General features: G+C 42.1%; 1 protein-coding gene and 1 long non-coding RNA gene across 4 annotated transcripts; one reads left to right on the top strand and one right to left on the bottom strand.

Moving 5' to 3' along the window:
• LOC111094745 lies at positions 1-16,317 on the top strand. Its single transcript, XR_005386114.1, has 5 exons — positions 1-160; positions 1,801-1,948; positions 4,184-4,350; positions 12,656-12,695; positions 16,128-16,317. It is a non-coding gene; the product is annotated as an uncharacterized LOC111094745 (long non-coding RNA).
• Positions 8,494-24,848, bottom strand: MSL3 (MSL complex subunit 3). 3 transcript variants are annotated; one of them, XM_038586817.1, is made up of 13 exons: positions 24,690-24,848; positions 23,323-23,405; positions 22,829-22,924; positions 22,275-22,375; positions 21,631-21,716; positions 20,822-20,944; positions 19,867-20,027; positions 18,922-19,080; positions 16,970-17,232; positions 16,194-16,303; positions 12,004-12,103; positions 11,474-11,558; positions 8,494-9,301 (listed from the first exon to the last, which is right to left on the bottom strand). In XM_038586817.1, the coding sequence occupies exons 1-13, from the start codon at positions 24,789-24,791 to the stop codon at positions 9,202-9,204; spliced, it is 1,569 nt and encodes a 522-aa protein (XP_038442745.1). In that variant the 5' UTR covers positions 24,792-24,848; the 3' UTR covers positions 8,494-9,201. The 3 variants fall into 3 exon arrangements, with proteins under 3 accessions (XP_038442745.1, XP_038442746.1, XP_038442747.1); XM_038586818.1 differs by lacking the exon at positions 24,690-24,848 and adding an exon at positions 24,052-24,377; XM_038586819.1 differs by lacking the exons at positions 22,275-22,375; positions 22,829-22,924; positions 23,323-23,405; positions 24,690-24,848 and having other exon boundaries at positions 21,615-21,638.
• Between the last annotated feature and the right edge of the window lie 505 nt (positions 24,849-25,353).

Genomic DNA, 25,353 nt, shown 5'->3' with positions numbered 1-25,353 from the left:
GTGGGACCCGCTGAATTCAAGAGTCCCGTGTAAACATCAGGAAAAGACAACGATGAGCTCATTAACAATCGTGGGGGAGAGAGCTTTCTAGAAGTATTTTCACACCTAAGCCGGTGCGAGCGTAAATCACAAGAACTCATCTGGAAAGCAAGTTGCAAAGGTATCTAGAACCTGAAACGCATTCCTACGTGTGGATGCCTGCGCTGGGCCCCGGGCCGTAGGGGGGAAGCCCACAGAGCCCCCCCCCCCACTGCCCACCCCCGGGAGCGCGAGCCCCCCGCCCGATCGCCGCCCACCCACCTTGGGAGGGAGCGTGCAGCGGGGGGCCCGGGATCCGAGGAAAGCCGGCAACCCCCGGAACCTCTCCGTAAAATGTCCCTCAAGTGTACAAAATACGCTGGATAGTCCCCAAACCAGAGCCCTGATTCCACAGATCGTAAAGAACAGAACTAAAGAAACCAGCATCAGAGGTTCCATTTATTATCATTTCAAAGTCAGCTCTATGGCTCACTCGGGGCTTGAACTCACAAACCTGAGATTAAGAGTCGCGCGCTCTACCGACTGTTTTTTGTAGAGTGATTTCTGAGAGCGTGCAGACGTTTCCTTCATTCCTGTTCTCTTACTACTCACTTTCTTTTTTAAAAAATTTATTTATTGATGAGAGACACACAGAGGGAGAGAGAAAGAGAGGCAGAGACACAGGCAGAGGGAGAAGCAGGCTCCATGCAGGGAGTCAAATGTGGGACTCGATGTGGGACTCGATGTGGGACTCGATTCCGGGTCTCCAGGATCACACCCCGGGCTGAAGGTGGCGCTAAACCGCTGAGCCACCCGGGCTGCTCATCTCACTACTTATTTTCATCATGATTTGGTGATTGGCCTGGCTTGGAGGTTTGAGGACAAGGATGTAGTTTTTCAGTCGTTTTATTTCTCCTCATTTTTCTATGCAAGATGCCGGAGTGAGTATTATTCTTCTGCTAACCAGCAATTCTTATCTCCAGTTATAAACATTTTCAGCTCAGAGCAGCTGCGGTACTGAGCGCCTATAATGTAACCTGACGTAAATGGAAACAGCTAGGGCAGCTCTCAGATATGGTCACGCACCCAAAGCACTAGGCTGATGTTGCCATCATCCTATTATGGTCAGCTGGTGTGGAATGAACTCGAAGGACAAAGGGCACACACAATCCCTTGAGAAGAACATTTATTATGCGGACGGGTTTCTTGTGTACTAATTCACTTTTGACAGGGGATGTGTAAAACCGAAGAACACTCAGCTATTTACTGCTTAAACAACAAGAATGATTCTCTCTCGTTTGCAGAGACACTATTGCTTGACCTAACCTTGCTCCTGCCGTGGTAGGTTTACCATCTCATGTCTTGGCATGTTAACATGCAGGTTTTTAGACTTGACCTCTCAGTCGAGAAAACCGAAAGAGAACCGGTTTGTCTTATTGAATGATGAACCTGAGGCCCCTCAGAAATTACTCCATGTGGTGCATTTGCTCCATTCAATGCAATTATTTGAAAAATCCCTTGGATGACCAAACAACTCCGTTCCGTAATGTCATTAATAGTTGCCCTGGAAATCAATCAGTGAGCAAAGTAGCAGACCTGTCACCTCCTACTCTGCTTTTTACCACTGTGAAGCTATGTATTTCTAATTTCTATGAGACCACCAACTTATCCCCAATCCTGCATAAAAACACAGGGCCGGGGAAGAGTGGGTAATATGAGATGAGATTACATGGAGAATGTTTCAGAGATTTCAAGTTTTCATCCAGTTTTTCTTCTTTTTAGCTCCCAGTGTTATAAATCTGTCCCACGAGAACAGCCCTGAAACTGAACACCCAGGAACTCTTATAAAGCCAGCTCCCTGTCCAACAGGGTAACTCTAGACTCTAGAAAATGTGAAAAAGGCTTGTGTCTGACCATCCAGCAATTCTGGGTATGTGACCTACAGAAAGACTAGCATTTGAATACAAGGACCTCTGTACAAGTGCTGGTCTTTGCAGCACTATTACTAAAAGGGGAACTTGGAAGCAATCTGAACGTCCAACAATGGTAAAGAAATGCATACGGGGTATTATATCCATGTGATAGTCTTATACTGCAGTTAACAAGGTTAAATTAAATGTGTATATGTGTAAAAACACAAATTGATGTAGCTGTATATACACACGTTCCTGTTACGTGTACATGTATACATGGAAATATGCATCCATCTATATGTCAGGAACATGATGAAGAGTACCAGAAATTCCATGTGCATAATATGAGCCCACACTACACCAGACTCAGAGTGTTGTCACCTCTGGGAGAGGGGCTGGGGATTGAGATCCAGGAGCAAGAGAGGGAATTTTAGCCAAATCCAAAATGTTTTCTTTCTTTTTAAAGCAGTGGCTTGAAACAAATCTTACCAGATAATAATAGTTGTTAATTTTACAGGGAAAACATACTTTATATTCTCTGTAGTTTCTACGAACTAAATTTCTTACAAAATAAAACTCACGTAGTCCTAGTTGCAAAATCCCAAAGACATGTTGCTGTCTCTATCCATTTTCTTTCTTGTCAAACTGAGCAAGAGCAGAGGCAGGTACACGTTCCCTTGGTTAGCTGATGGCTTCTGCACATACCAGAATTTCAGCAGTTTCAGCTAAGGCAATGAGGTCTGAGCTGTTCCATAGAAGGATGCAAAACATCAACAGCACAAAGACATACTGTGCTGTTAGGTGTCGCTGCATAACAAAACACGGCGGCTTAAAACCGTTAAGTCTTCATCATCCCTCAACAATATAAGGGTCAACTGGGTGGTTCTGCTAACCTAGGCTGTTTGGCAGATTTGGGGTGGCTTGTCTATGCATCCGTAGTGGGCTCGTAGGTAGGCTGGGGGTTGGCTGGTCTGCAGTGGTTTCATTCACATGTGGGGCAGTTGGCTGGTAGGTGGCTGGGTGATGAGAATAACAAGACGACATGTCTCTTATCATCCAGCAGGTTAGACCAGGGTTGGCTCACATCTCAGCAAGGTTCCAAGGGAGGAGAAGGAAAGTGAAGCACTTCTGCCCTATTTTCTTGGCTAAATCAAGTCCCAAAGCCAGACTAATGCAGGTTTCATACTAAGCAGAACAGTTCCCTTGCTGCGATCTATTGAAAGTCAGCCCTGAGCACAAGAAAAATAAAAGCCAGACCAAAATCAAGGGGAAGGAAAATGGATCCTGACTCTTGATAAGAGAAACTAAAAATTCACATTTGAACTTGATGTAATGAGCACCGGGCATTATATGCAACTGATGAATCACTAAATTCTACCCCTGAAACTAATAATACACTATTTGTTAACTAAATTGAATTAAAAAAATTTTTAAATCACCTTTGAAAGGTTACGAATAGGGACATGGGTGTGTGTGTGTGTGTGTGTGTGTGTGTGTATGTAAGATTTAGAAGCATTTTGTGTGCGAAGATTTAGAAGCATTTTTCAATCCATCTCCCACATCATGGCTTCCAAATTAACAAAGGGCTTGTGTGATTGGTTAAACTTTATGTGCTACAGAATATAAATGATAAGATGAACAGTCATATATCAAAAGAAAATTCACTAGGTTTCCCTCCAACAGAGCATTTTAGGTTTTCAGACTTCATTTTATGTACTGCCCAAACACACTTAAACAGCCTTCCTCGTCTAACACTGCTAGGTGTGTTTCTATACAGCTCACGAATCATCTCACCCAAAATCACTCTGTGGATAATAATTGACAACTAATAGATGCTGATGATCAGAAATTGTCTTAGAAGCCACCTTTACAATAGTGAACATTGAGCAGTAAATAGAATCAGCAGGCTGGTGTAATTCACCTTGTGCCAAAGCAGATCTGTAAAATGACTTATTAAATCATTCCACTGAAAGTTGTAAATCTGAGTGAGAAAAGTCCAAATCAATAGATAAACACAGTCGAAGACTTTACTACCTAGGATTGTTCATGACCTTCTGGAAGGATAAAGATTGATGTAAAGAAATCCCAGAACATGAAGACTTGTAAATACAAACTGGCTATGGTTTGTATTATTCTTAATTCATGCTATTTCTGCTGTCACTGACCTCTTCTGTTTATTAACCTTTTTTTTTTTTTTTTTTTTGCTTATTTTGCTTATTTTTTTTTCTTATTCCCTATGCCCTGCCCTGCAGAATTTGGGAGTCAAGGAGATTCGAAGATCTGTCAACTCCGTATCTGGTCACAAAGGAACTTGTATGAAGGTGCAGCACTGGGTTATCTGAACTCAGTGGAAGTGGAGTGAGAAAAGGACTACGTATTGCATGAAACAGCTTTTCAGTTCTCAAAATGCATTTTCATGGTATATTTCTCTTAAGTTGTAGGCATATCCAATCCCTGGATCTCTCTGTATCAACTGAGATATAATTCACATACTGTGAAATTCACCTTTTAAAAGCGTACAATTCAGTGGTTTTTAGTAAATTCACAGAGTAGTACATGACCACTACTAATTCCAGAATATTCTAGAAGACTTGAGACCTATTAGCAGCCAGTTCCAATTCCCTCCTGTCCCCATTCCCTAATGACCATTCATCTTATTTTCTATTTCCTGTCCTAATGGTTTGTATGGTTTCTACTCTGGACATTTCATAGAAATGGAATCATAGAATATGTGGCCTCTTGTGTCTGGCTTCTGGAACACTTCTGATGAGTGAAGGAACATATAAAACTGATGTTCCCAACTCCTGGGGTGCCCTTGCCCTTGCCCCACCTGCCTAGAGGCCAATATCAGCCTGGCAATCCATTTCCACAAAAGGTCAAGTACAAATCCATTTCCTCAAGCAGTAAGTGAATGGCTGACATTTTGACAGAGCTATCTTACAGAGCTGAAGGGCAGGCTTACTGCATGTCACCCAGCAGAAGTGCCCCAGTCCTTCATTTCTAAAGCAAACCTTTTGTTGCTTTTCTCTTCCTTTGCTCCTCAGAAATTGCCACCCTGAGTTCACAGCCGACTGTCTACCACCACATGAACACTTGATTATTCACCCACTGATATAGATTCTAGTCCTTCCTGTGGACAGAGATAACATGTACACTTTTTTAAAAAAAGATTTTATTTATTCATGAGACACACACACACACACACACACAGAGAGAGAGAGAGAGAGAGACAGAGAGAGAGGCAGAGACACAGGCAGAGGGAGAAGCAGGCTCCATGCAGGGAGCCCAATGCGGGACTCGATCCCAGGTCCCTAGGATCACACCCTAGGCCGAAGGCAGGCACTAAACCGCTGAGCCACCCAGGGATCCCAACATGTACACTTTCAACACACGAAGCACATCAGCAACATGTATGATGTTACCATCCCAGTAGATGCTCCAGTCAATGTGCAGAGAGAAGACCTGCTAATAATTGCCCCATCCCATGCCTCGTGGACATTCACAGGGGACTTACATTCTGCTCATCAATCAGAAAAAAAGCTGAAGCAAAGAAATAGCCATTTACCAATTCACTTTGAGTTTAGGTGTATTCCAGGCAACACAGAGGCAGAAAGCAGCATTCTCTTTTTATTGGAATTGGGTAAAAACAACACAACTCAATTAACTTAAATACGCACTAATGATTTCTCTCAGACGAGCATCAGGAAGAATTTGGCACATGCATAAGACAAACAGAATTAGAACAAAAAGGTGTCTCTCCAATTGCATTGCTTGAAAAAAGATTTAATTGGTTTATTGAAGGATCTTATCGAATTGTGAAGTAAACACAATTTCCCCAAATTACTGCTTTTAATTTTAATCTGTTGAAACTGGGATCCCTGGGCGGCTCGGCGGTTTAGCGCCACCTTCAGCCCAGGGCGTGGTCCTGGAGACCCGGGATCGAGTCCCATGTCAGGCTCCTTGCACAGAGCCTGCTTCTCACTCTGCCTGTGTCTCTGCCCCCCCCCCCCTCCGTCTTTCATGAATAAATAAAATCTTAAAAAAAATCTGTTGAAACTCCCTTCCCCAATGCATATCAAGTCCTTTAGCATCGTATCTTGCCAGATTTTTCAACTAGCGAAAACTTAATAATCAAACCTACCTAAACGGACATCCATATATCAATTAAGAGTAGAATTATCCATTCTTTCTTGGACAACGGGACGGTTAATTTTGGAAAATGTTGTCACTTAGGGTTACATTATACTTCTTAAAATTAAGAACTAGTTTACATAACACACTTCCTTAATATAGGACTTAAGGAAGAATCAATCTTAAGAGCATTCCCTACCAAGGATCATGCCTTATTTGTCCTTATCTTTCCAATACTTTGTGGCACAGTTTGTAACACCACAGTAGGTGGTCATCAATAAATGTTCAGATAAACTTACTGTTGACAAGCTAAATATTAAAGGGCAGAGGCCACTGAGTTATTAAAACAATGGAAAAACAGGGTAACTGCACTTCCTCAAATGTTTAGAGTTGATAATAAAATCTAATGACAGATGTAGACTTTCATAAATTGATAGTTTAGGGACGCCCTGGGTGGCTCAGTGGTTGAGCATCTGCCTTTGGCTCAGGGCATGATCTTCGAGTCCCGGGATCGAGTCCCGCATGGAGCCTGCTTCTTCCTGTCTGCGTTTCTACCTCTCTCTGTGTCTCTCATGAATAAAAAAAAAATTAAAAAATAAATAGTTTAAAAAGTTTTATTTTTTTGTTTTTTAAAATATTTATTTATTCATGAGAGACACACACAGAGAGAGAGAGAGAGAGGCAGAGATGCAGGCAGAGGGAGAAGCAGGCTCCATGCAGGGAGTCCGATGTGGGACTCGATCCTGGGTCTCCAGGATCACGCCCTGGGCCAAAGGCAGCGCTAAACCGCTGAGCCACCTGGGTTGCCCAAGTTTTTTATTGTAAGTAGACTCCATGCACATCCAACACAGGGCTTGAACTCACAACTCTGGAGATCAAGAGTCGCATGCTCTATCGACCGAGCCAGCCAGGTACATCAATAAATTTTTCTTTTGCTTTTTTTGTGTACACTGTACTAAGGAATGATTTATAAATCTACTTCTGTTCAGACAGAAGTGTTTTTCTTTTTTTTTTTGTTGTTCTCAAATGTTCTTTTCAAAGTCCTAGTACACGGACCTGATATACAAGATATTGAAATATTTTCAATATACTTTTAAATGACTTAAAAGGAAAACATTAACATGATGAATGTGATACTTACCTGCAAGGTTTGGCAGTTTAGGGATATAACAATTTAAAAATTAACAAAGGGAAGGTAACATATAATTTGTAGGAGGATGGTCTAGACATTTAAATCATATTTTTAACTGATGAATTATTTGAAAAATTATTAGTAATATACAAGAAAGGGACATTTGGTAGTTCTTTAAATCAACCTAAGCTGCAAATAATTAGCTTAAAGGAAGTTATGATTAGGAAATGCCTTGTGGGAAGAAAAGTTTTCATTATTAGAGAGTGAATAAATTGTAAATTCAAGGTATGCAACTATATAAATGTCCCCAGAGATAGTCTGTTCATTTCACTGGAGACATTAAACAAGGAGATTCTCGTAAAGGAATTTTTTTTTCTTTTCCAGGCCATGAAGAATTACTGATTAAACTTTTCCAGCAATTCAGAGCACACTGCAGGTGGACCAGATTAATTAAACAGGCACTGCATAAATCAAATGGAGATGAAACATAGTATGAACTCAGTGCTATTCTTGATTAGACACCAAAAACTTAAGTCTTACTTAGCTACTAACTGCACTAAGATCATGTCTACTCTGCTTTACAGGTTTTGAATCTTACCAGTCAGCATATACAGAAGTCTCTTTGATAGAACCATTGAACCACTTTGGATTTTTTTGAAAAAAAAAAAAAAAATCCCCTGTGGCCTTTGTCATTCATGACCAATGGTCTCTGGAAGTTAAGGTCAGCTGAACTGAGCTCTAAAAAAAGGCAGATGCTATCTATGGTCAAGGCCTGCATGGTACTGAGATCCCTTTAACTATAACTGAGTTACAACTTTCTTAAATGTCTAGGCCATTCTCATAAAAATTATATGTTATCCTCCTTTTGTCAACTTTTAACCTGTTATTTTTCTAAACTGCCAAAACTTGCAGTTAGTATCACATTCATCATGTTCCTATTTTCCTTTTAAGCATCTTGGGGGAGAAAGGAGCACATGAGAGACAAAAATGAGGATCAGAAGGGTGACTTAGAGACCATCAGCTAGTAATAGTGGACGAGTGTAAATGTCTTGGCTTCAGACCACCTCAGAGGGCAGCAGCAAGATAGCAAAAAACTGCACCGACTCCCACTAGCCACCTTCTGGTCAAGCCACCAAGTGGGGCAATATGAAAGAGGGATAGAAAACAAAAGGCCTTAGCAAAAAAAAGGCATAAAAATTAAAACGAAATAAAACAAAAAAAAAAGTTATGAGTCAACAGATATTCTCACTGTTCCTCTGCAACAAAGAAACAGGACAAGGCCAGAGTGAAAACTCCTGGTTCTTTGCAACAAGATGGGCAATACTTTATTTAGATCACCAAAAATAAGGTTTTACAGAAAGGGAACCATAACATTACACAACAAAGTATAGCTGTAAAATCTCAAACAAGAGAGGCAACACTTTATTTAGATTACCAAAAATAAAATTTTGGAGAAAAGGAACTGTAACAAGCAAATGTGTGACTGCAAATTTTCTTTTGCCATCATTATCAGTTCCCTCTAAAATCTTTTGGGACTACTTTGCGATTTCTAAGCAAAACTAAAATTTGTTGGACAGAGTTGCTGAGCCTCATCACAAGAACGAAAACAATTTGGAAAACAATTTTGCTTAATGCTAACAAATAACTAAAAAAATGTGGTTATTGCTAACGAATAACTCCAACAGCTACTGAAACAGCCTGACCTACACATATTCTCATTAACGCTTCACCGTGAACACAGCTGTTCTTTTCCTGCTGTCACAGATGACATGAACGGTGGCAAGGGTCACATGCTGGAGGCCGTTCAGGCACCTAGGAAGTAAACCTTAACAGAAATAACTACAGTATGTAAGCAACTCAAACAAATGGGCCCACCTCGGTCAGAGCCCCCAGGGTGGGTGTCATGTCAGCTCTGTAAAGAAGGTCCACCATCTCCCTAAATATTCACTGGGAACCCTAGAGCACAAAGCTAGACAGAGAAGTTGTTCTTCCAGAACCACCAAAACTTCAATAAATCGCCCTGGGGTTCTTGGTGCTGTAGTGCGCTTCACAGGCAGCGACATAGGCAGACTCTGGGAAGAAGTCGTCATGGTATTCAGCCAAAAACCTGGGAAAAGAAGAAAACAGCCCGGATGATCCTTATAGTGAGGACCAAACACCAGCAAGCAAGATTTTAACTGGCAACCACTCTAACATTTCACTCTTTTTTGGTATTTGAAAGAAAAAAATGAATATAATCTTGAGTTCTATATACTGATCACTTGCTTTGCGCATTTATGGCTTCTACCATTTATTAATTACCATTTCATCAGGATCTTTTCACTATCAAGTGTACAAATAAAAATAGAACCTAAATTCCACTAGGTGGCAGGCTTCATTATACAAACACTTGGTGCAAAAATGGGCTCTGAAGACTATTGCATTTTCCTGTTATAAAAACAAACTAGAACAAACTACAAACTCGGGGTTCCTGGGGGACCCAGTCGGTTAAGCATCTGCCTCCTTCTCAGGTCATGGATCGAGCCCCAAGTTGGGCTCCCAGCTCAGCAGGGAGCCTGCTTCTCCCTCGGCACTCTGCCACCATCCACCCACCCCCGCAAGCTCATGCTCTCTTTCAAATAAAAAAAATATTAAAAAATATTTTTTTAAATAAAAAACCCTATAAACTCAACAAATGTCACTTGAGAAATTTCCAATACTTTCTACAGGCTAAGCTAAACCAAAATTGAATAGTATAAATAGTAAAGAGTATTTGGGTCCTAATTGGCCATTCCAAAAGGTGTTACAGTTTCAGCTTATAGTAGCAAAACTCGTAACAAGGCTGACTCATGTCAGATGATGGATGTTACTTTGAGGCCAGTCATTCAAAAGTTCAGTTATGCAGATGCTATCCTGTATCTGAAGTGTCAAAGACCTCACCACAGGGGGCTAAAATATTCTCACATGGGCCATATTAACCAGTAAGCTAATTAGTTTCATGGTTGTTCCCCCAGCCTCTTTCCACCTGTCCAAATTCCTAAAAATGTAAAGATAACCTAATACCTTCCTTTAGTAAAAACCGAGTAAAAGTTCATTCGAGAGCTAACTCTTTTTCTTCTTCCCATTGTGCCATTTTTAAGGTGATTATTGAGCCAATGATTCTCTAGTCAGTGTCTTTGGGTACATTTTCAAAACCAACTACTGTATTTGTAAATCTTTCCAAGTTAATCCTTAAAACTCAATTTTGTATTGTGCATACCTCAACATCAGCAGGCTCTCCTAATGCTAACTCACAGCTACTCTTCATATTTTATCGGCATTATCAGATTTTGGCCTACACAATCTTTATGCCAAATACAATTGTGCGTTTGAGGGGAGATTGGAAAGGAAGAGTATATTTTTCATATGTGTTTCTAATGAGTAATAAAGTCTAATTTCACTCATGGACACTTTACTCAAAATGTCTACATAAAAATAGCCCTTAAAAACTCCAAAAAACGATTTCCACACTGATAAATCCTACTTGATTAGCTCTTGCAGGTGGGAGCCTGACTCTAAGGAAAAGGTACCCCCCTAAAGAGAAGGAAAAGACAATATCGGGTAGATTGATGAGCTGAGTAAGGCAGGGTGATGAGCAGCCTTGAACACCAAGGAGAGGAAGTGGTCAATAGACACCTGGATGGGAGAGAGCTGGGCCACAAGCACAAGTGAGTCTGGGGTTCATAGCATGGTGCAAAGAGTAGGGGGCAGAGCCCTCAGGGCAAATGATCCTAAGATTTAATAACTGGCTCTATCAGATGAAGGAAACAATACCTTTCTCTGAGTTTACAAACTGTCAGTGTGGACTACTGGTCATTTATCTTAACTCTAAACACAAAAATCCAACCTGTAAATGCTAATGTTTAGGTTAGTTTATGTACATGCAACAAAGAAAAGTCTAATACTTAAGGCACTTCTAAATAAGAAACGTAAAACTAAATTATTATCAATCTCAATCACTTCTGTAAAAAATTAATTTTTTATTCACATGGTTACTCAACTGGATTCTTCTAGTGACGTAAAAATTTTTTTTACCTCTATACAAGAATATTCTTGACTCAGAAACCAGATAAGTTACAGAAAAAAAAAAAAAACAGCTAAAAAACCCCAATGTTACGATTACGGTTAGAACCAGTCATACTTGGCTAATACTGCTACTATTTAAAATACCACAGAGCTAGCTTCCACATCTGTTATGGAGAAGTTCAGAAAAGTCATACATAAGGCAGCAGAGATAAGTTTTCACAAAAAATTAAAATACCTAAGAAAGAGATCAAAGTGCTTCAGTAAAGCCTTCAGATTCTTCTCAGAAAAGGACATCTTTCCAAGGATTTCTGGAAGTTTCACTGCATTAAAAATAAAACCCAAGCCACTTATTATCAGCAGACTCTGGCAATGAGCAGGACATACTGAGGGTCCTTGCTTATCCTATTCAAACTGAAATTAACATCTCCATTATAACCAAAAACTCTTACTGAATACAGTATAGTGGTACAAACACAATTTTTATGAAATTTAAGATTCATTCAAGTTCCTTTTAAGAGGTCATTCTTCAATGATTTTTCTTAGACTCTCAAAATTACCACAAGATGTGCATAAACTAACAAGGGTGCTAACATCAAAGTGGAGGGGTGCCTGGCTGTCTCAGTCAGAAAATTGTAGCTCTTGATCTCAGGGTTGTAAGTCTGAGTCCTACACTGGGTGTAGAGAGTACTAAAAAAATTAATTAAAAAAACCCCAAAGTAGGGAGAGAAAAAAAGGAAGAAGAAAGCAGGGACCAGGATTTCTTACCAAACAATCGTAGCAAGTGTTGTGCCCCATAAATGTAAGAAGGTGGAGGTGGCTGGTCACCCGGGGGATAACTGTCGGGTACGAGTTTCCAGGAAAGGACCTGAGAAAAGCATGAATTGAATTTGTTATTATATCTTAACACTGTTACTGAGATATTTCAAAATTTGGAATCCCAGCAGAAATACACATGCTTTGAGGTTCTCAGTCTCAAATCGAGTGTCACATTCTCACTGTCCAGCTTCCTGTCCTTCTGTCAACTCAGGAGTTGTTTCACAGCTGGACCATAAAATAGGAGTAAACAGTAACGACAAACCAATGTAGAATTTCCAAAGCCACCTCTCTAACTTTCCCATGATCTCGGTATATAGGAGTATAAGGCATTATGGTGAAGAGAACCAAGCTACAAAATAAGTGCACTTAGAAAAAATACACAATGTCATGTATAGAACTACTATGTAAATACATAGAAAAACTACCAAGAAGTATATACCAAAATGTTAAATGTCCATTTCTTATTGGTGGAATTATGATTTGGCTGGTTTGGGAGGATAAAGGTATGTTTTACATATAGATTATATATTAACATATATCTTATTGTTTCTTGCTATGATTTTTTCAAAAACATTTTTGCCTTTTAAATCGATCATATGAGGATCCACCTTCCTTGGCGACATGGAGACACTTCTAATCACGTAAGTTGTAACAATAAACTGTATGTAGAGGAAAAAATATAGCTCTCCTTCAAAATAAACACAAGCTTATAAAAATAAAGTATGTGTGTAGGGGGAGGGAAGACTTAAAATTAGATTAAGGAAATATTTGATTTCCTAATTCTCAACAGCTATTACCTATAAATTATATGTAACTGTTCTGGTCATTTTGTCTCTTTTCCTTTATTGGAAATCACGCTAAATATATTAGAGAATGAAATAGGAAAAAGTAACTCAAACATGTTTTGAGTAATATTACCATTGTTTTAAGATTCTCTAATTTCCTGATATATTTGATTCACTCTGGAAACTAATCTAAACCATTGAATCAAATGAAAATAGACTTTAACCCTGGTAACTGATTTCTTTTCCTTCTTTCTCAATTTTAGAACTGTGGGTAGATTTTGGGCTTTTGTTAAAGTTGAGAGTTGTATTTAGAAGCCCTTTGATGAGCCTCCACAGAAATACTTCAGCAAATTATTGGACTATTTTACGGAGTTGCTGCTTTGCCTTTTGGGATCTGTCAAGTTTAGTCTGGAAATAGTAAGGCCAAAGGAAATCTTCTACAAGACAAAGCAGAAGGATGCCAAAACCACCCCAGAAAGGGATGATGTCCTCAATTAAACAAAATGAAATTGTAGAAGCTATTAAGTCTCACCATGGTTCTGTATGGCTCCATGCTGGAGGGCCAAGCTTCAGCCCTGCTTCAGCCCTGGCCTCACCCACCCTACCCGTCTGTGGTGTAGATTCTTGCGGGTAGGGATTTGGTTTCAACATCTTTATTCCATGCCCAGCACCTCAATCTGTGGTGTACACAACTGAAGCTTGGAAACTGTTTTGACACTGATATCTGAAGTTAATGTAGGGGAATCTGCAATCATTGGAACCATGAAACACAGATGTGTACAAAAGCAGGTCAATCGGATTTTTTTTTAAAGATTTTATTTATTCATGAAAGATACAGAGAGAGAGGCAGAGACACAGGCAGAGGGAGAAGCAGGCTCCCTCTGGGGAGCCTGATGTGAGACTTGATCTCAGGACTCCGGGATCACGACCTGAGCCAAAGGCAGATGCTCAACCACTGAGCCACCCAGGCACCCCCAAAGCAGGTCATTTGGCTAGTTAGCAGGCCAGTCTACCTCACTCACTCAACGCTGCATTTCAATGCAGTATATCACCTTCTATTTACCAAAGATAAATTTCATGGGGGAAAACAGGTTTCTAACAGAGGGATTATCAACTGGGGTGTGCAGACAACCACCTGTGAATCTCAATGAGAAATGTATGCATCCAGGCCCTACCCTGATGCAGTAAGTCAGTGAACAAAATTGGCAGTGTGTCTCAGGTGATTCAGATGCAGAGCTTTTACTAAAATACACTGAGACAGAGGCGCTCATGAAGGTGGAATTCAGTAAGTTCTCATAAGTCACTGTTAGAGCCTGTTGCACCCTCCAACCATTTACTAAAAACGCTATTCTACTAGAGCTTGCAGCTGTATCCTATAACCACTAGATGGTGGGCTCGCACTGCTGACCTGGGTGGGAATGGTTTTGCCCGAATATTCACGTGCCTTTTAAAAGAAACAGGACTCCCCTAGTAGTACCTGCAGGGTCTTGTCTGAAAAACAGGACATTAGGGACTGCTCCTGCTAGGAATTTCCTAACCTACCCTTTGTGTCATTATAAAACAAATTAAATTTTCTAGCTTTTCTATTACAGGTCAGCCAACTAAGACCTTCTGCCAAATACAGCCCAACCCCTTTGTGCTAAAAATGATTGTTATATTTTTAAATGGTTAAAAAAAATCACATGAATAGGAATGCCTGGGTGGCTCAGTCAGTTAAGCATCTGCCTTCAGCTCAGGTCATGATCCTGGAGTCCTGGGATCAAGAGTCATGTCGGGTTCCCTGAGTCGGCCTCTCCCTCTGCTCCTTCTTTCTCTTTGTCTCTTAAATAAATTAAATAAATAAATAAATAATAAATAAATAAAGTTAAAAAAAAATCCCATGAAAAATATTTCATTACGTGAAAATCATATGAAATTCAATTTACTAGTGCGCATGAATAAATTTTGGGAGCACACAGCCATACCCATTCATTTATGAGTGGTCTATACCTCTCTCATGCTACAGCAGAGCTGGATAATCTCAAAAAGAGACTATATGGTACACAACCCTGAAAATATTTACAATCTGCCCCTTTACAGGAAAAGTTTGCCAACCCTCATCATTAAATGTTGTCTCTCCCTCATATAGCCATCTCCCCTATGCACAGAAACAAGGAAATCCTACCTCTTAGGTGAGATTCACATAATATCCCAGCAGACTAAGTCATCTCCTGAACCTCGAAACACTCACTACCTACACATCAGTTAACTTAACTTAAAAATAGAATTTTCAGTTTTACTAAGGATTGTATTTATTTGGTTGAGAGAGAGAGAGAACGAGAGAGAACGAGCACACAAGCAAGGGGAGTGGCAGAGGGAGAGGAAGAAGCAGATTCCCCGCAGAGCAGGGACCTGCCCCCAACCCCAGATGTGGGGCTCCATCCCAAGGACCCTGGGATCATGACCTGAGTCAAACGCAGACACCCAACCAACTAAGCCCCCAAAACAGAATTTTTATTTATTTTTATTTTTTATTTTTAAAGATTTTATTTATTCATGAGAGACACAGAACGGCAAAGACACAGGCAGAGGGAGAAGCCGGCTCGCCATGGGGAGCCCAATGTGGGACTCAATCCCAGGACCCCAGGATCATGCCCTGAGCTGAAGGTAGACGCTCAACCACTGAGCCACTCAGGCATCTCAAAACAGAATTTTTAAATGAAAAGTTTCCCCACTTATTAAATGGAAACCTGGTGGCAAAGTTGTCCTAGAAAATCTGAGGTGATTTAGGTCAAGTGCCTGGCACAATGCTGACATGCTGTATGCCCTCAAAGGGATGGGTTACAACTATTACCATTAACAAGGAATTTTATTTTTTTAAATGGTTGAAAAAAACACCAAAAGAAAAACCATATTTCATATCATGAAAGTTATCTGATACTCAAATTTCAGTGTCCATAAAGTTTTATTGGAACACAGCATGTCCATTCATTTACCTCGTGCCTAAGGATGTTTTTGGAATTGAGTAGTCTTGAAGGAGACTATGTGGCCCACAAAGCCTATATTATTTATTCTCTGGACCTCTGCAGAACAAGTGTGCTGACCGCTGTTCCATAAAATGGAAACACTCATATATTTCAATACTTGTGCTCACTTTTAAAATGACCATAAGCAGAAGGCTGGAATCCTAATGATTTTCTCATTTTAGAAACCAAAACCAGTATTAAACATCATCACATGAAACATTTTGTTAATATCCACAGCAAGAGCAACATAGTGTTTCTAAGGAAACCTGATTTCTGCCCACAGGACTTAAGCAACCATAGAAGGAAGGACTCACTGGGGATGACCAGCAACACCAATGCTTTACCTCACCTCGTTTATTTCATTAGTTCTTCTGCCTTCGAAGCCAGCAAACACTGCACTCCCTTCCTTGCTAGGGGTCAGAGGAACAGGCGAGGATGATCTGCTATGCACAGGTGTCTCTTCAAAAGGAAAAGATGGTAATTATTCCCTTGTAAATCACATAGCAACTGACTTAAAGATGGCTAGAAGACAGTTACAAATAGCAGAAAAGTTATTAATCTTTAACAATAAGGCTTCTTATGCTAAAAGACAGTATCTGGATTATTTGGATAACAAAAAGGAAATAAGTACTGATACATGTTACAACATGATGAACCTTGAAAACCTTATGCTACATGAAAGAGGCCACAGGCAAAAGACCACTTACTGTGTAGTTCTACTGATAGGAACTGATGCCTAGAGGAGACAAATCCATAGGGACAAGAAGTAACTAGTGGTTGCCAAGCAAAGTGACAGGTTAGGGCTGGGGGAGGGAATGGGAAGCTCCTGCTACTGGACCCACGACACAGAACTAAACCAGCAGGTGCAGAGCATCCAACTGCAGAGCTGAAGGTGTGGTTACTGCTCTGTCTCCAGGCCACATGGAAAATGCTTGTGAGCCTCGGTTGGAGCCAAACTCCTAAGTGGATTTCACAAGCTCACTGGGTGAATCTGAGTATAACCATGCACTTGTCCCCAGTCCTGTCCCGGCCCCTTTTGTCAGCTGGATTCCTTTCAGGAAAGCGTTGGCTGGCACAGGCCAAGCACAAAGTGAATGGCTTTCTCGCACCTAAGAATGGACCTACTCTTTTCCAGGTGCAGGAAAAGCTTTGGCATGCTGGCGGACGTGTCCTGCTGCCGGCGCTTGGGCTGAGGCGAGGCACTGCTCTCTGACAGCCTGTCACAGTTGGCAGAGTGGCGTGTGGACCGCCTCAGAGACTGCAAGGCTTCTGGTTCAGCTTTGCGCCTTTTGGGGGTGGCTGGTTCACCTGTGGTGGGCTGACTCTCCGTGGACTGTGGTGTGGATGGATTCAACAAAGGTGGGCTTGGAGAGAGCTCCTCCTGGTTCCTACAGAAGAGAAGACAGCAGTACAGACACCTGGCCCACAGAACTTCTGCAAAACCTGGAGCAGTTCTTAAATGTCCTCCTTCAGACAGAACAGAAAATCCTCTTGACTCCAGGTTATAAACTTTTACTTTCAAACGTGTCAAAACAATGTTCCCTTAAGGAGTAGCCAGACATACTCAATCATTTAAATCCTCTTGATAACTCTGCAAGGCATGTTGGCATTAAAGACTGCGATACCCCTTTTGTATTTATTTTATAGCAATGGTTCTCAATTGGTAGTCACTTTGCTCTGCCAGGGGACAGTGGCACTATCTGGAGACAGTGCTGTTTTGGTTGTCACAACTGGCAAAGTACTACTGGCATCTAGTGCATAGAGGCCAGGGCTGCTGCTCAACAACCTACAATGCACAGGACAGCCCCACCACAAAGAATGATCTCGTTCAAAACACCAATAGGGCCAAGGTTGGGAAACTCTGGTCAGGAGAATAAGACTACAGTAGCTACACATGAGGTGAGTAGCATAGCATAACATTTAGAATTGTGCAATGCTGAGTTGTGCACCTGAAAGTAATGGAACACTTTATCAACTATACTTCGGTACATTTTTTTTTAATACAGAGAGTAAGGATACTATGTTATCTCACCACATTGTAACTACTCACAGACTAGAAAGAAAAGCCACAATCATCTAGCCAGCTTTGTGGAACAAACAGTCCACTCTGGAGGTTGGCAACGTTGAGGTTTGGAGTAGGGCATGGGGTTTATCAACAAAGGTCCCCAGTGAGTTGCACAGGCCACTCACATAGGGTAAAACCAATGGGACAGTCTGGCGGGCTGAAAAGAGATGATCATGAAGCAGACAGAGAACCAGGAGCAAGTAGCTGGGAAGGGAGATGGGGATGGAGGGGCAAGACGGCCAAAGCATGGCATGTAGCAAGCAGGAAGTTGTTAATATCCTCTCTTGGGGAGCAGAGTTAGCAGCAGCAGTGGCAGACAAAGGCAGATCGTAAAGTAGGCAAGAGCAGATGAAGAAGTGGAAATCATGATAACAGGCCACTCTCACAGGAAAAAATAGAGGAAGACAGGGAAGTAGCACATACAGGTGAAGGTATAGACTTCAGGTTGGATTTCTGCCCCTCATGCCTCTGCCCCTCATGCCTCAGCTAAACAATAGAGATTTGGGCATGCTTGGTGACAGGAAAAGAAACTAGTGACAAAGCAGAGCAAGAAAGGAACTAACCTTTGGTTGAAGGCAAAAGGTGGCCAGCCCTTCATGAACTTTCTAATTTAATAACTACCCAATGAGGCAGATGCTCTTTCCATTGTACAGAGGCAAAAGAAAGAGGCTCACAAGGCATCTCCGTGAGTCACACAACCAGTAAGTGAAGGAGCTACCTTCAAATCCACACCTTTTGCCCTCTTCTCAGCCTGTGCCTTCACATTTGTCTTCGGAAAGACAGGTTAGCTCCTCAAAATCCAACCAAATTCTCACACTGGAATCTTCACTTGGTAAAATCTTTCAGAGCCATGTGAAAGTGAATGACTTAGCTTACCCAGGAAAAAACTCCACTTTTCAATCTCTTCCTCCAAATCTGTTGGTCCCATAGCATTAGATGGAAACCTTCAAAGACAGAGTCAACTATTTGATTGCTGATATCTGACAGTTAAACTGCAGGCAGTCTAACTTACCTGTTAGTGTTTGTGGCACTTTCCTTAATGGGAAGAAAAAACTTGGATGAGGTGACCTTTTTATATTGAACTTGTTCATATGGATACAGTAAAACCAGTGGGAGCGTGTAATCAAAGGTTATTCTTAATCCATCCACCATCTCCTTACAAAGGTCAACGCTAGGAGAATAAAAGATTAGAGATGCAATAAATGCTTTCCAAAATGTCATAATGAAGTTGCACGTTTTCAATAAGGCAGAGTTTTAAACACTATACCTTGCCTCTACACGTAAAGAACACAGGGAGTTTGTAGATGCTGGCAACAAAAAATTAAATGGAAACATTGATCTATAATATAAAGTGAAAAAAGTGCACTAGTAACTTTAATTTACCACGCTGAACACAAATGAAAACGTTCAGTGCCACACGAGAAGCCCAAGCAGCCTTTGCTGAAGATGGACAGATCCCAATTACTGGGCACCAAAGGAGTCAGATCTGATGAACTACTCCCAATATTTGTTTTGAATCTAACAATCTACCTGTCTGACTCCAATCCAGCTGGGTCACATGCACAAGAAAGGCTATTAACACAATTATCCTGATTGAATAAAAACCTGTTTGTAAGCAAGCTTTGATAAAATTGGATTTGCCCATTCTGGTGCTTCTCAAGGACAAAGTTACCTCCCTATACTGTATCACTGAAAAAAACTGGTCTTGGTGTTTAGGCAGTGCATACACTTAATATATCCAGACCAGATACCTAAATAGTTATTGAGCACTTTGAAAAAGGGACAATATTTTGATATTAAATTTGTTATTAAATGAATTATTTATAAGTTAATTGAGTAATACATTAAATGAATTCTATAGTACAGCAACAAGTGTGTCACCTATTCTAAATGGAAGTCATTTCTCTAATACACAAAGAGCCACTGAGACATCAATCCCTCCCACCCACCAACTCACTTCTTTTCTGCTGGGATATAATGTACATTCATATTGGCATGTGGCATAGCATGATGGTGACGAGGCCTTTCATTGGCTGAAAAGGCTGCATTGATAGCAAAATGCTTCACGTAGGACTCCAAAATAGTTATGATGTTGGTCTGGCATGGAAGTTTCACTAACTGTTAATAAAAATACAGACATTGGATGCATGCATTTCATTGTATAGACCATATAGTCCAAAGAACAGTGCTCTTAGCTACATAAATTTTTCAACTCTAAAGCCAATTCTGTTTGAAGAGAATCTTTTAAATAAATATGCTTTGAAGCTCTTTGATTGCTTTTACTAATCCTATCCCCATGAAGATCACAGTATACATTTTAAAAATAAGCAGTGAGTCACATCTTAATGATCAATTATGACCACCTGAGGAGACCATGTCCACAATCAGCCTCCATGACAGATCAATTACATCCTAATCTCTATTTTAAAATATTTATTTATTTATTTATTTGAAAGAGAGAGAGAGAGGGAGAGAGAGTGAGTGAACATGTGGGTAGGAGCAGAAAAGGAAGAGGGAGAATCTTAAGCAGACTCCTCACTGAGTGCCGAGCCTGAAACGGGGCTGGATATCATGACCTGAGCTGAAATTCAAGCATTGGGACACTTAACAGACTGAGTCACCCAGGTGCCCTGTGTCTTAACCTCTCGAATGAAGCCCAGGCATAAGGAGTTTGATAAAGTGCCCCAGAGGATTCTAATGGACCGCCAAGGTTGGGAAAGACTATGCATGCCTTAATTCAGTCAGTGGCAGAGCATTATTGTCCGAGAACTCTAGAACCTGAACTCAGTACAAAACTTAAGACATGAATTTCATTCTTACAAGGCTCTCAATTGTTGGAGTCTGTGACTGTAAAATGTAGCTAAATGAAAGCTCTATTACAAATCTATGTCTTATGTATTCTCTCTGCATACCCGTTTTCTCCTGTTGATATAGTAACAATCATCCTCAAGCTTCTTTTTCAGAACTTCAGGGATTTCTATAGTTATTGTTCTTTCTTCCATTTCCCTTTTTGTGTGCAGCTCAGGTTCTTCCTTCTGCAACATCACAATTTCATTTTTAACTACTTGTAACGGTAGAAAGGTCAATATCCAAAGGATACAGACTAACACATGAGAGCCTACTATGAAACAAGCCCAGTTAATCCTCAACAGTGAGGTCACATGTCCCACAGAAAAGTGCATTAAAGGCCAAAAGGTAACAAATTTTAGGGCACCAACCATGTTGCAAATGCTAATTTTGTTTCTCCTCCTTTTAAGTCTACAAATGAGATTTATATTAACTTTGAAGGCAGGCAGAAGATGCCAGACTCTGATATATAAGATTTAAAAACCAATCACCATTATAAAAATAAAGCTCATGACATCAATGGAAAGAAGGAGAGAACTAGGATTTGTGAAAGTACTTTATGGGTAATAAGAGCCACCAAGACGTTAATATGAGAACTATATAAATCAGGGTTATTTTCCTTTATTCTTTTTTTTATTTTGGGGGGTTATTTTCCTTTATTTTTTATTTTATTTTTTATTTATTTATTTATTTATTTATTTATTTATTTATTTATTTATTTATTGTTATTTTCCTTTAAAGATCAAGTGCAACTTTACAATATATGGTCAAAAAATGCATTTTTACAAAATGATCTGCAACTGGAGAATTTTATCACATAATTTTACCACTAAATATATGCCAAAACAGTGTTTTTACAATAGAAACTTTATACCACTTCCGGCTTTTCTTCAATATCACTTTCTTCACTTATTTCTTCATCCTTTTCTTCACTACTGTCATCAGAGGAACTGCTTATTGCTAGGGAAAACAAAAACTATCAGGTAAACCAGCATCATATACCTTCCTAATGTTTACAATTATAATTCTTTAAGGTAGAGCATGTGTCCCACTACTGGCAACAACTGTGGTCCTGCATATATTTTAAATGCTGAACACAAATACTGTACCTTTCAGAATAGCAATTTATTTTGAGAATTGTAACATCAATTTCCATGAAGGCAAAACCCACACAAGTTAATGATCTGAAAGCATTTAGTCACCTAGGATTCTATGGTTCTCTGTTGCCTTCATAACTGGGGCCAAGGCTTGGGAAGTGCCAAGAAGAAAACATGAGGAGTTAGTACAAATAAAGACACTGGCTGAAAAGGCAGTGGTCATGAGCAAGACTGCTGAGGTATTACAGTTGGCCCGATTGATACTTTATCAAAAACAAAAGTTGCAAATGTTACATGTAACATTTTTGGTTTTTTTTTTTCCCCTGTCTGTAATTGCAATGAATCCTCCCCCTCAATCTTGTGGTGTAAAAGGATTAGGTGAAAGTTGTTTTAGCCAGAGAAAATGAAGTCAAGCACTCACAGTTTTCATCATTTTCATCTTTTTCTTCAACAGGGAGGCTTTTTAAGACAGAGTCCACTCCAGGCAACCTGCAGCGCTTCTTCTTTCTTCCTGTGCTTCTCCTGAAAGAAAGTATGCACAACTAAAATAAATTTTGATGCTGACTGATCAGGATCTTGAAGTACAAACGACATACAACAACAGTGATGTCTAAGAACCTAAAAATCATTAAATCCTAGAACATAAATGTTAATTTCCACGTAAGATTATACAGTAACTGCTCTAAAAATACAGCATTTAGAAAACAATTCTTCACTAACACACTTTAAATATACAAAGTTAACAAGCCATGTTTGTCACATTTTTACTTTTATATTTTAAAAATTGTAAACAATAAGAGAGAAGACATTTTTTCTGAACTTGGGAGGTTTTTATTTTTATTTTTTTTATAAATTTATTTTTTATTGGTGTTCAATTTGCCAACATATAGAATAACACCCAGTGCTCATCCCGTCAAGTGCCCACAAGAGAGAAGACATTGAATAACATTCAGGTCATGATTTTTGTGTTCTTACAGGCGAGCTACAGCTTTTCTTGCCAATTTACGCTGTAATCTCCGATTTTCATCGGTGTCACGAAGGACATGATCTTCAGCTGCCCATCTATCCCAGCTAATAAAACAAAAAAAGGAAAAGGATGTAAGTAAAATTCAGTATTTTTGTTTAATATGAAACAAACTCTAAAAGCACCTCACAGGAACAGAAATGTCCCAGAAGTACTTATGTTTTAGAAAACTATGTAAACATTTTAAAATCACAAAAAGCAGATAAACTAAAAAGGAACTCATGCAGACACAGAAACAACCAGGGTTTCCAGACTTATTCATAGAGAATTCAAATATAATTGAATTAAAAGTAATGATTCTTCAAGAATAGGCAAGGTTTAATAAAAGAGCAGAAAGCAGGAAGTGAAGCTTTTTCTACAAGTGCTTCTAAAACTTAAATAAGTTTGCAATGTTCCTGTGCTGAAAGATGATCAATTTTCAATCCCGTGTAACAATTACACTCACCTTCTGTTCCAACCATTAAAATGGATCAGATATTCTGGGATCTTTCTGCCTTTTTCGTCTTTCCCAACAATAACATCGACAATCTGAAACCAGGAAATATTGTCCACAAATGACAGATCATACAGGAATATTGGAAGCCAGATCAGAAAAACTAGATCATAGATCTCTTTTTAAAGAAAAGAAAGCATTCTCTCCTTTTTTAGACTGAAAGCTGGGTTGAAACATTTTTCCTTTCAATTCCATTTTTTTCCCTGAGTGGATGCCTCAAAATAGGAAACATCCCTCCAACTGCCTCGGGATTGGTCTCTGATACAGAGACTGAGTTCAGCTTCCGAAGCCATTGGCCGACCGATTTGTCACTAACGAAAAGAGTCCAGGCCAGACACGAGAGCTGCAGCCCTGAGACCTCTGGGAGTTGTAGTCGCCCTAGCTCAACCGCGTCCGGGGCCAGGACGGCTGGCCGATCCTGCCACCCCTCCCAGCGGGGTCCCTTGAGGGAACATCTGGGGCAAACGATGGGGCGTGCCACCCCCAGGGAGGGTCGAGGCGGGGAAGGAGGTGGGACAGCAAACAGCCACAGGCTGCGGGAGCGGAGTCTAAAAACTTGCAAACCCCACACGCTCTGGGGTCCCCCTGAGGACAGAGTCGCCCAGAAGCATCTGGGGCCCCGGGGGTTCTATTCGTCATCCAGACCCCAGGAGCTATATTTTCGACTCAGTTACCCTCTACCTCCTGTCAGTCCCCGAAACTTGGATGGGCAACGGGCGCGACTCAGGGTTTGAAGACCTAAACGCTCCAAGGCCGCAGGGCCGAAAGCGCCGGCTCAACACTGCCCTCGGGTGGAAGGTCGCGGCCTCCGGGCGGCCTGGGCCCGGTGCGATTGGTGCCGCAGAGCAGTGACGTGGCCAGTCGACGGCCAGAACTCTGGCGCTGCCGCTGAGGACCTGGCCGCGGCGCTCAGGGCGTCGCTTGGCAGCCCCCGCGGCGGCGGGCCGCGCACCGCGGGGAGAGACTCGGCACGAACCGGCAAGCGGCCTCCAAGAGCGCAGCCCTCACTGGCGTCGCCCCCGCCAGGAGACGTCGCGGCCGCAACGTCGCCACACTGCCCGCGCCAACTTTCCGAGGGCGCGTGCGTGGCCCCGCAACCGGCGGAAACGGAAGCGCCCGCGCCCCGACTCCCCCGCGCGGCGTCCCGCGAGCGCCCCCTGCTGCACGCACGGCGCGGCGCGAGCCGAGGAGCCACCGGCATGGAGCGCCGGGCCCCGCCACTTCCCTGCTCCACGCCGCCGTCCGCACCCGCATCCGCAATCGCCGCCCGTCCCGGGGCCCCCCGCCCGCGCCGCCTCCCTGTCCCTCCGCGGCGGCACCTTGGCATCGTACAGCACCCGCGCCTTGGTGGGGTCAGGCTCGAAGCACAGCACTTTCTCCCCTGAGTGGAATTTAAATTTCATGCCCTCGCTCGCGCTCATTTGCTCATCGTGGCGGAGGGCGAGGCTCCGGGGCGGGCGGAGCGCGCGCGGTGGGGGAGGGGGGTGGGGGCGGGGAGGTGGCGCGCAGTGGCGGGGGTGGGGGGGAGGGATCGGGGAATGGCGGAGGCAGTGGCCGCCCCGCCCTCAGTCCCGCCTCGGCCCGCCCCGCGGAGTGGCCGGACCTCGGAGCCGCCGGGCGCGCGCGCCGGTCGCGCGCGTCTCCGCGAGTCCCCCGGGGCTCGGCCAAGGCCGCGGGCCGGGAAGGCGACCAGTGGCCGTGGGCTTCCTGCAGAAGGGCCCCTCCCGCGCCTGGGAAAGGTGCTGGCGCTGGCCGGACCGGGGCTGGGACGCACCCGGAGAGCGCGGGTCTGCGGTGGCACCGGCGGCGGGGAGGCCTGCGACCGCCGCCCTCCCGCTGCCACTGGCCGCGCCGCCTAGGCCATCCTAGCACAGCTGCGCCAGGAGGACGTCGGGCTGGAGTCCGGTCTAGATGGCCGAAGGGTGGTGGGGAAATGACGAAGGCCCTGGGCACACCTGGGCTGGCACGGGCAGGGGGCAGGCC

The sequence above is a fragment of the Canis lupus genome, chromosome X (assembly GCF_011100685.1).
Source record: "Canis lupus familiaris isolate Mischka breed German Shepherd chromosome X, alternate assembly UU_Cfam_GSD_1.0, whole genome shotgun sequence".
NCBI classification, from domain to species: Eukaryota; Metazoa; Chordata; class Mammalia; order Carnivora; family Canidae; genus Canis; species Canis lupus.
Note: the sequence above shows the minus strand (reverse complement) of the source record. Positions and strands in the feature narration are given on the sequence as shown.

What these genes read in the sequence shown, in the direction of transcription:
- MSL3 (XM_038586817.1), bottom strand. Translation starts at nt 24,791, where the DNA reads ATGAGCGCGAGCGAGGGCATGAAATTTAAATTCCACTCAGGGGAGAAA. An exon ending in AGAAAAGCTGTAGCTCGCCT is followed by an intron (nt 22,376 to 22,828) that starts GTAAGAACACAA and finishes ACTTTCTTTCAG; the next exon opens with GAGAAGCACAGGAAGAAAGA. An exon ending in AGATGAAAATGATGAAAACT is followed by an intron (nt 21,717 to 22,274) that starts GTGAGTGCTTGA and finishes TGTTTTCCCTAG; the next exon opens with CAATAAGCAGTTCCTCTGAT.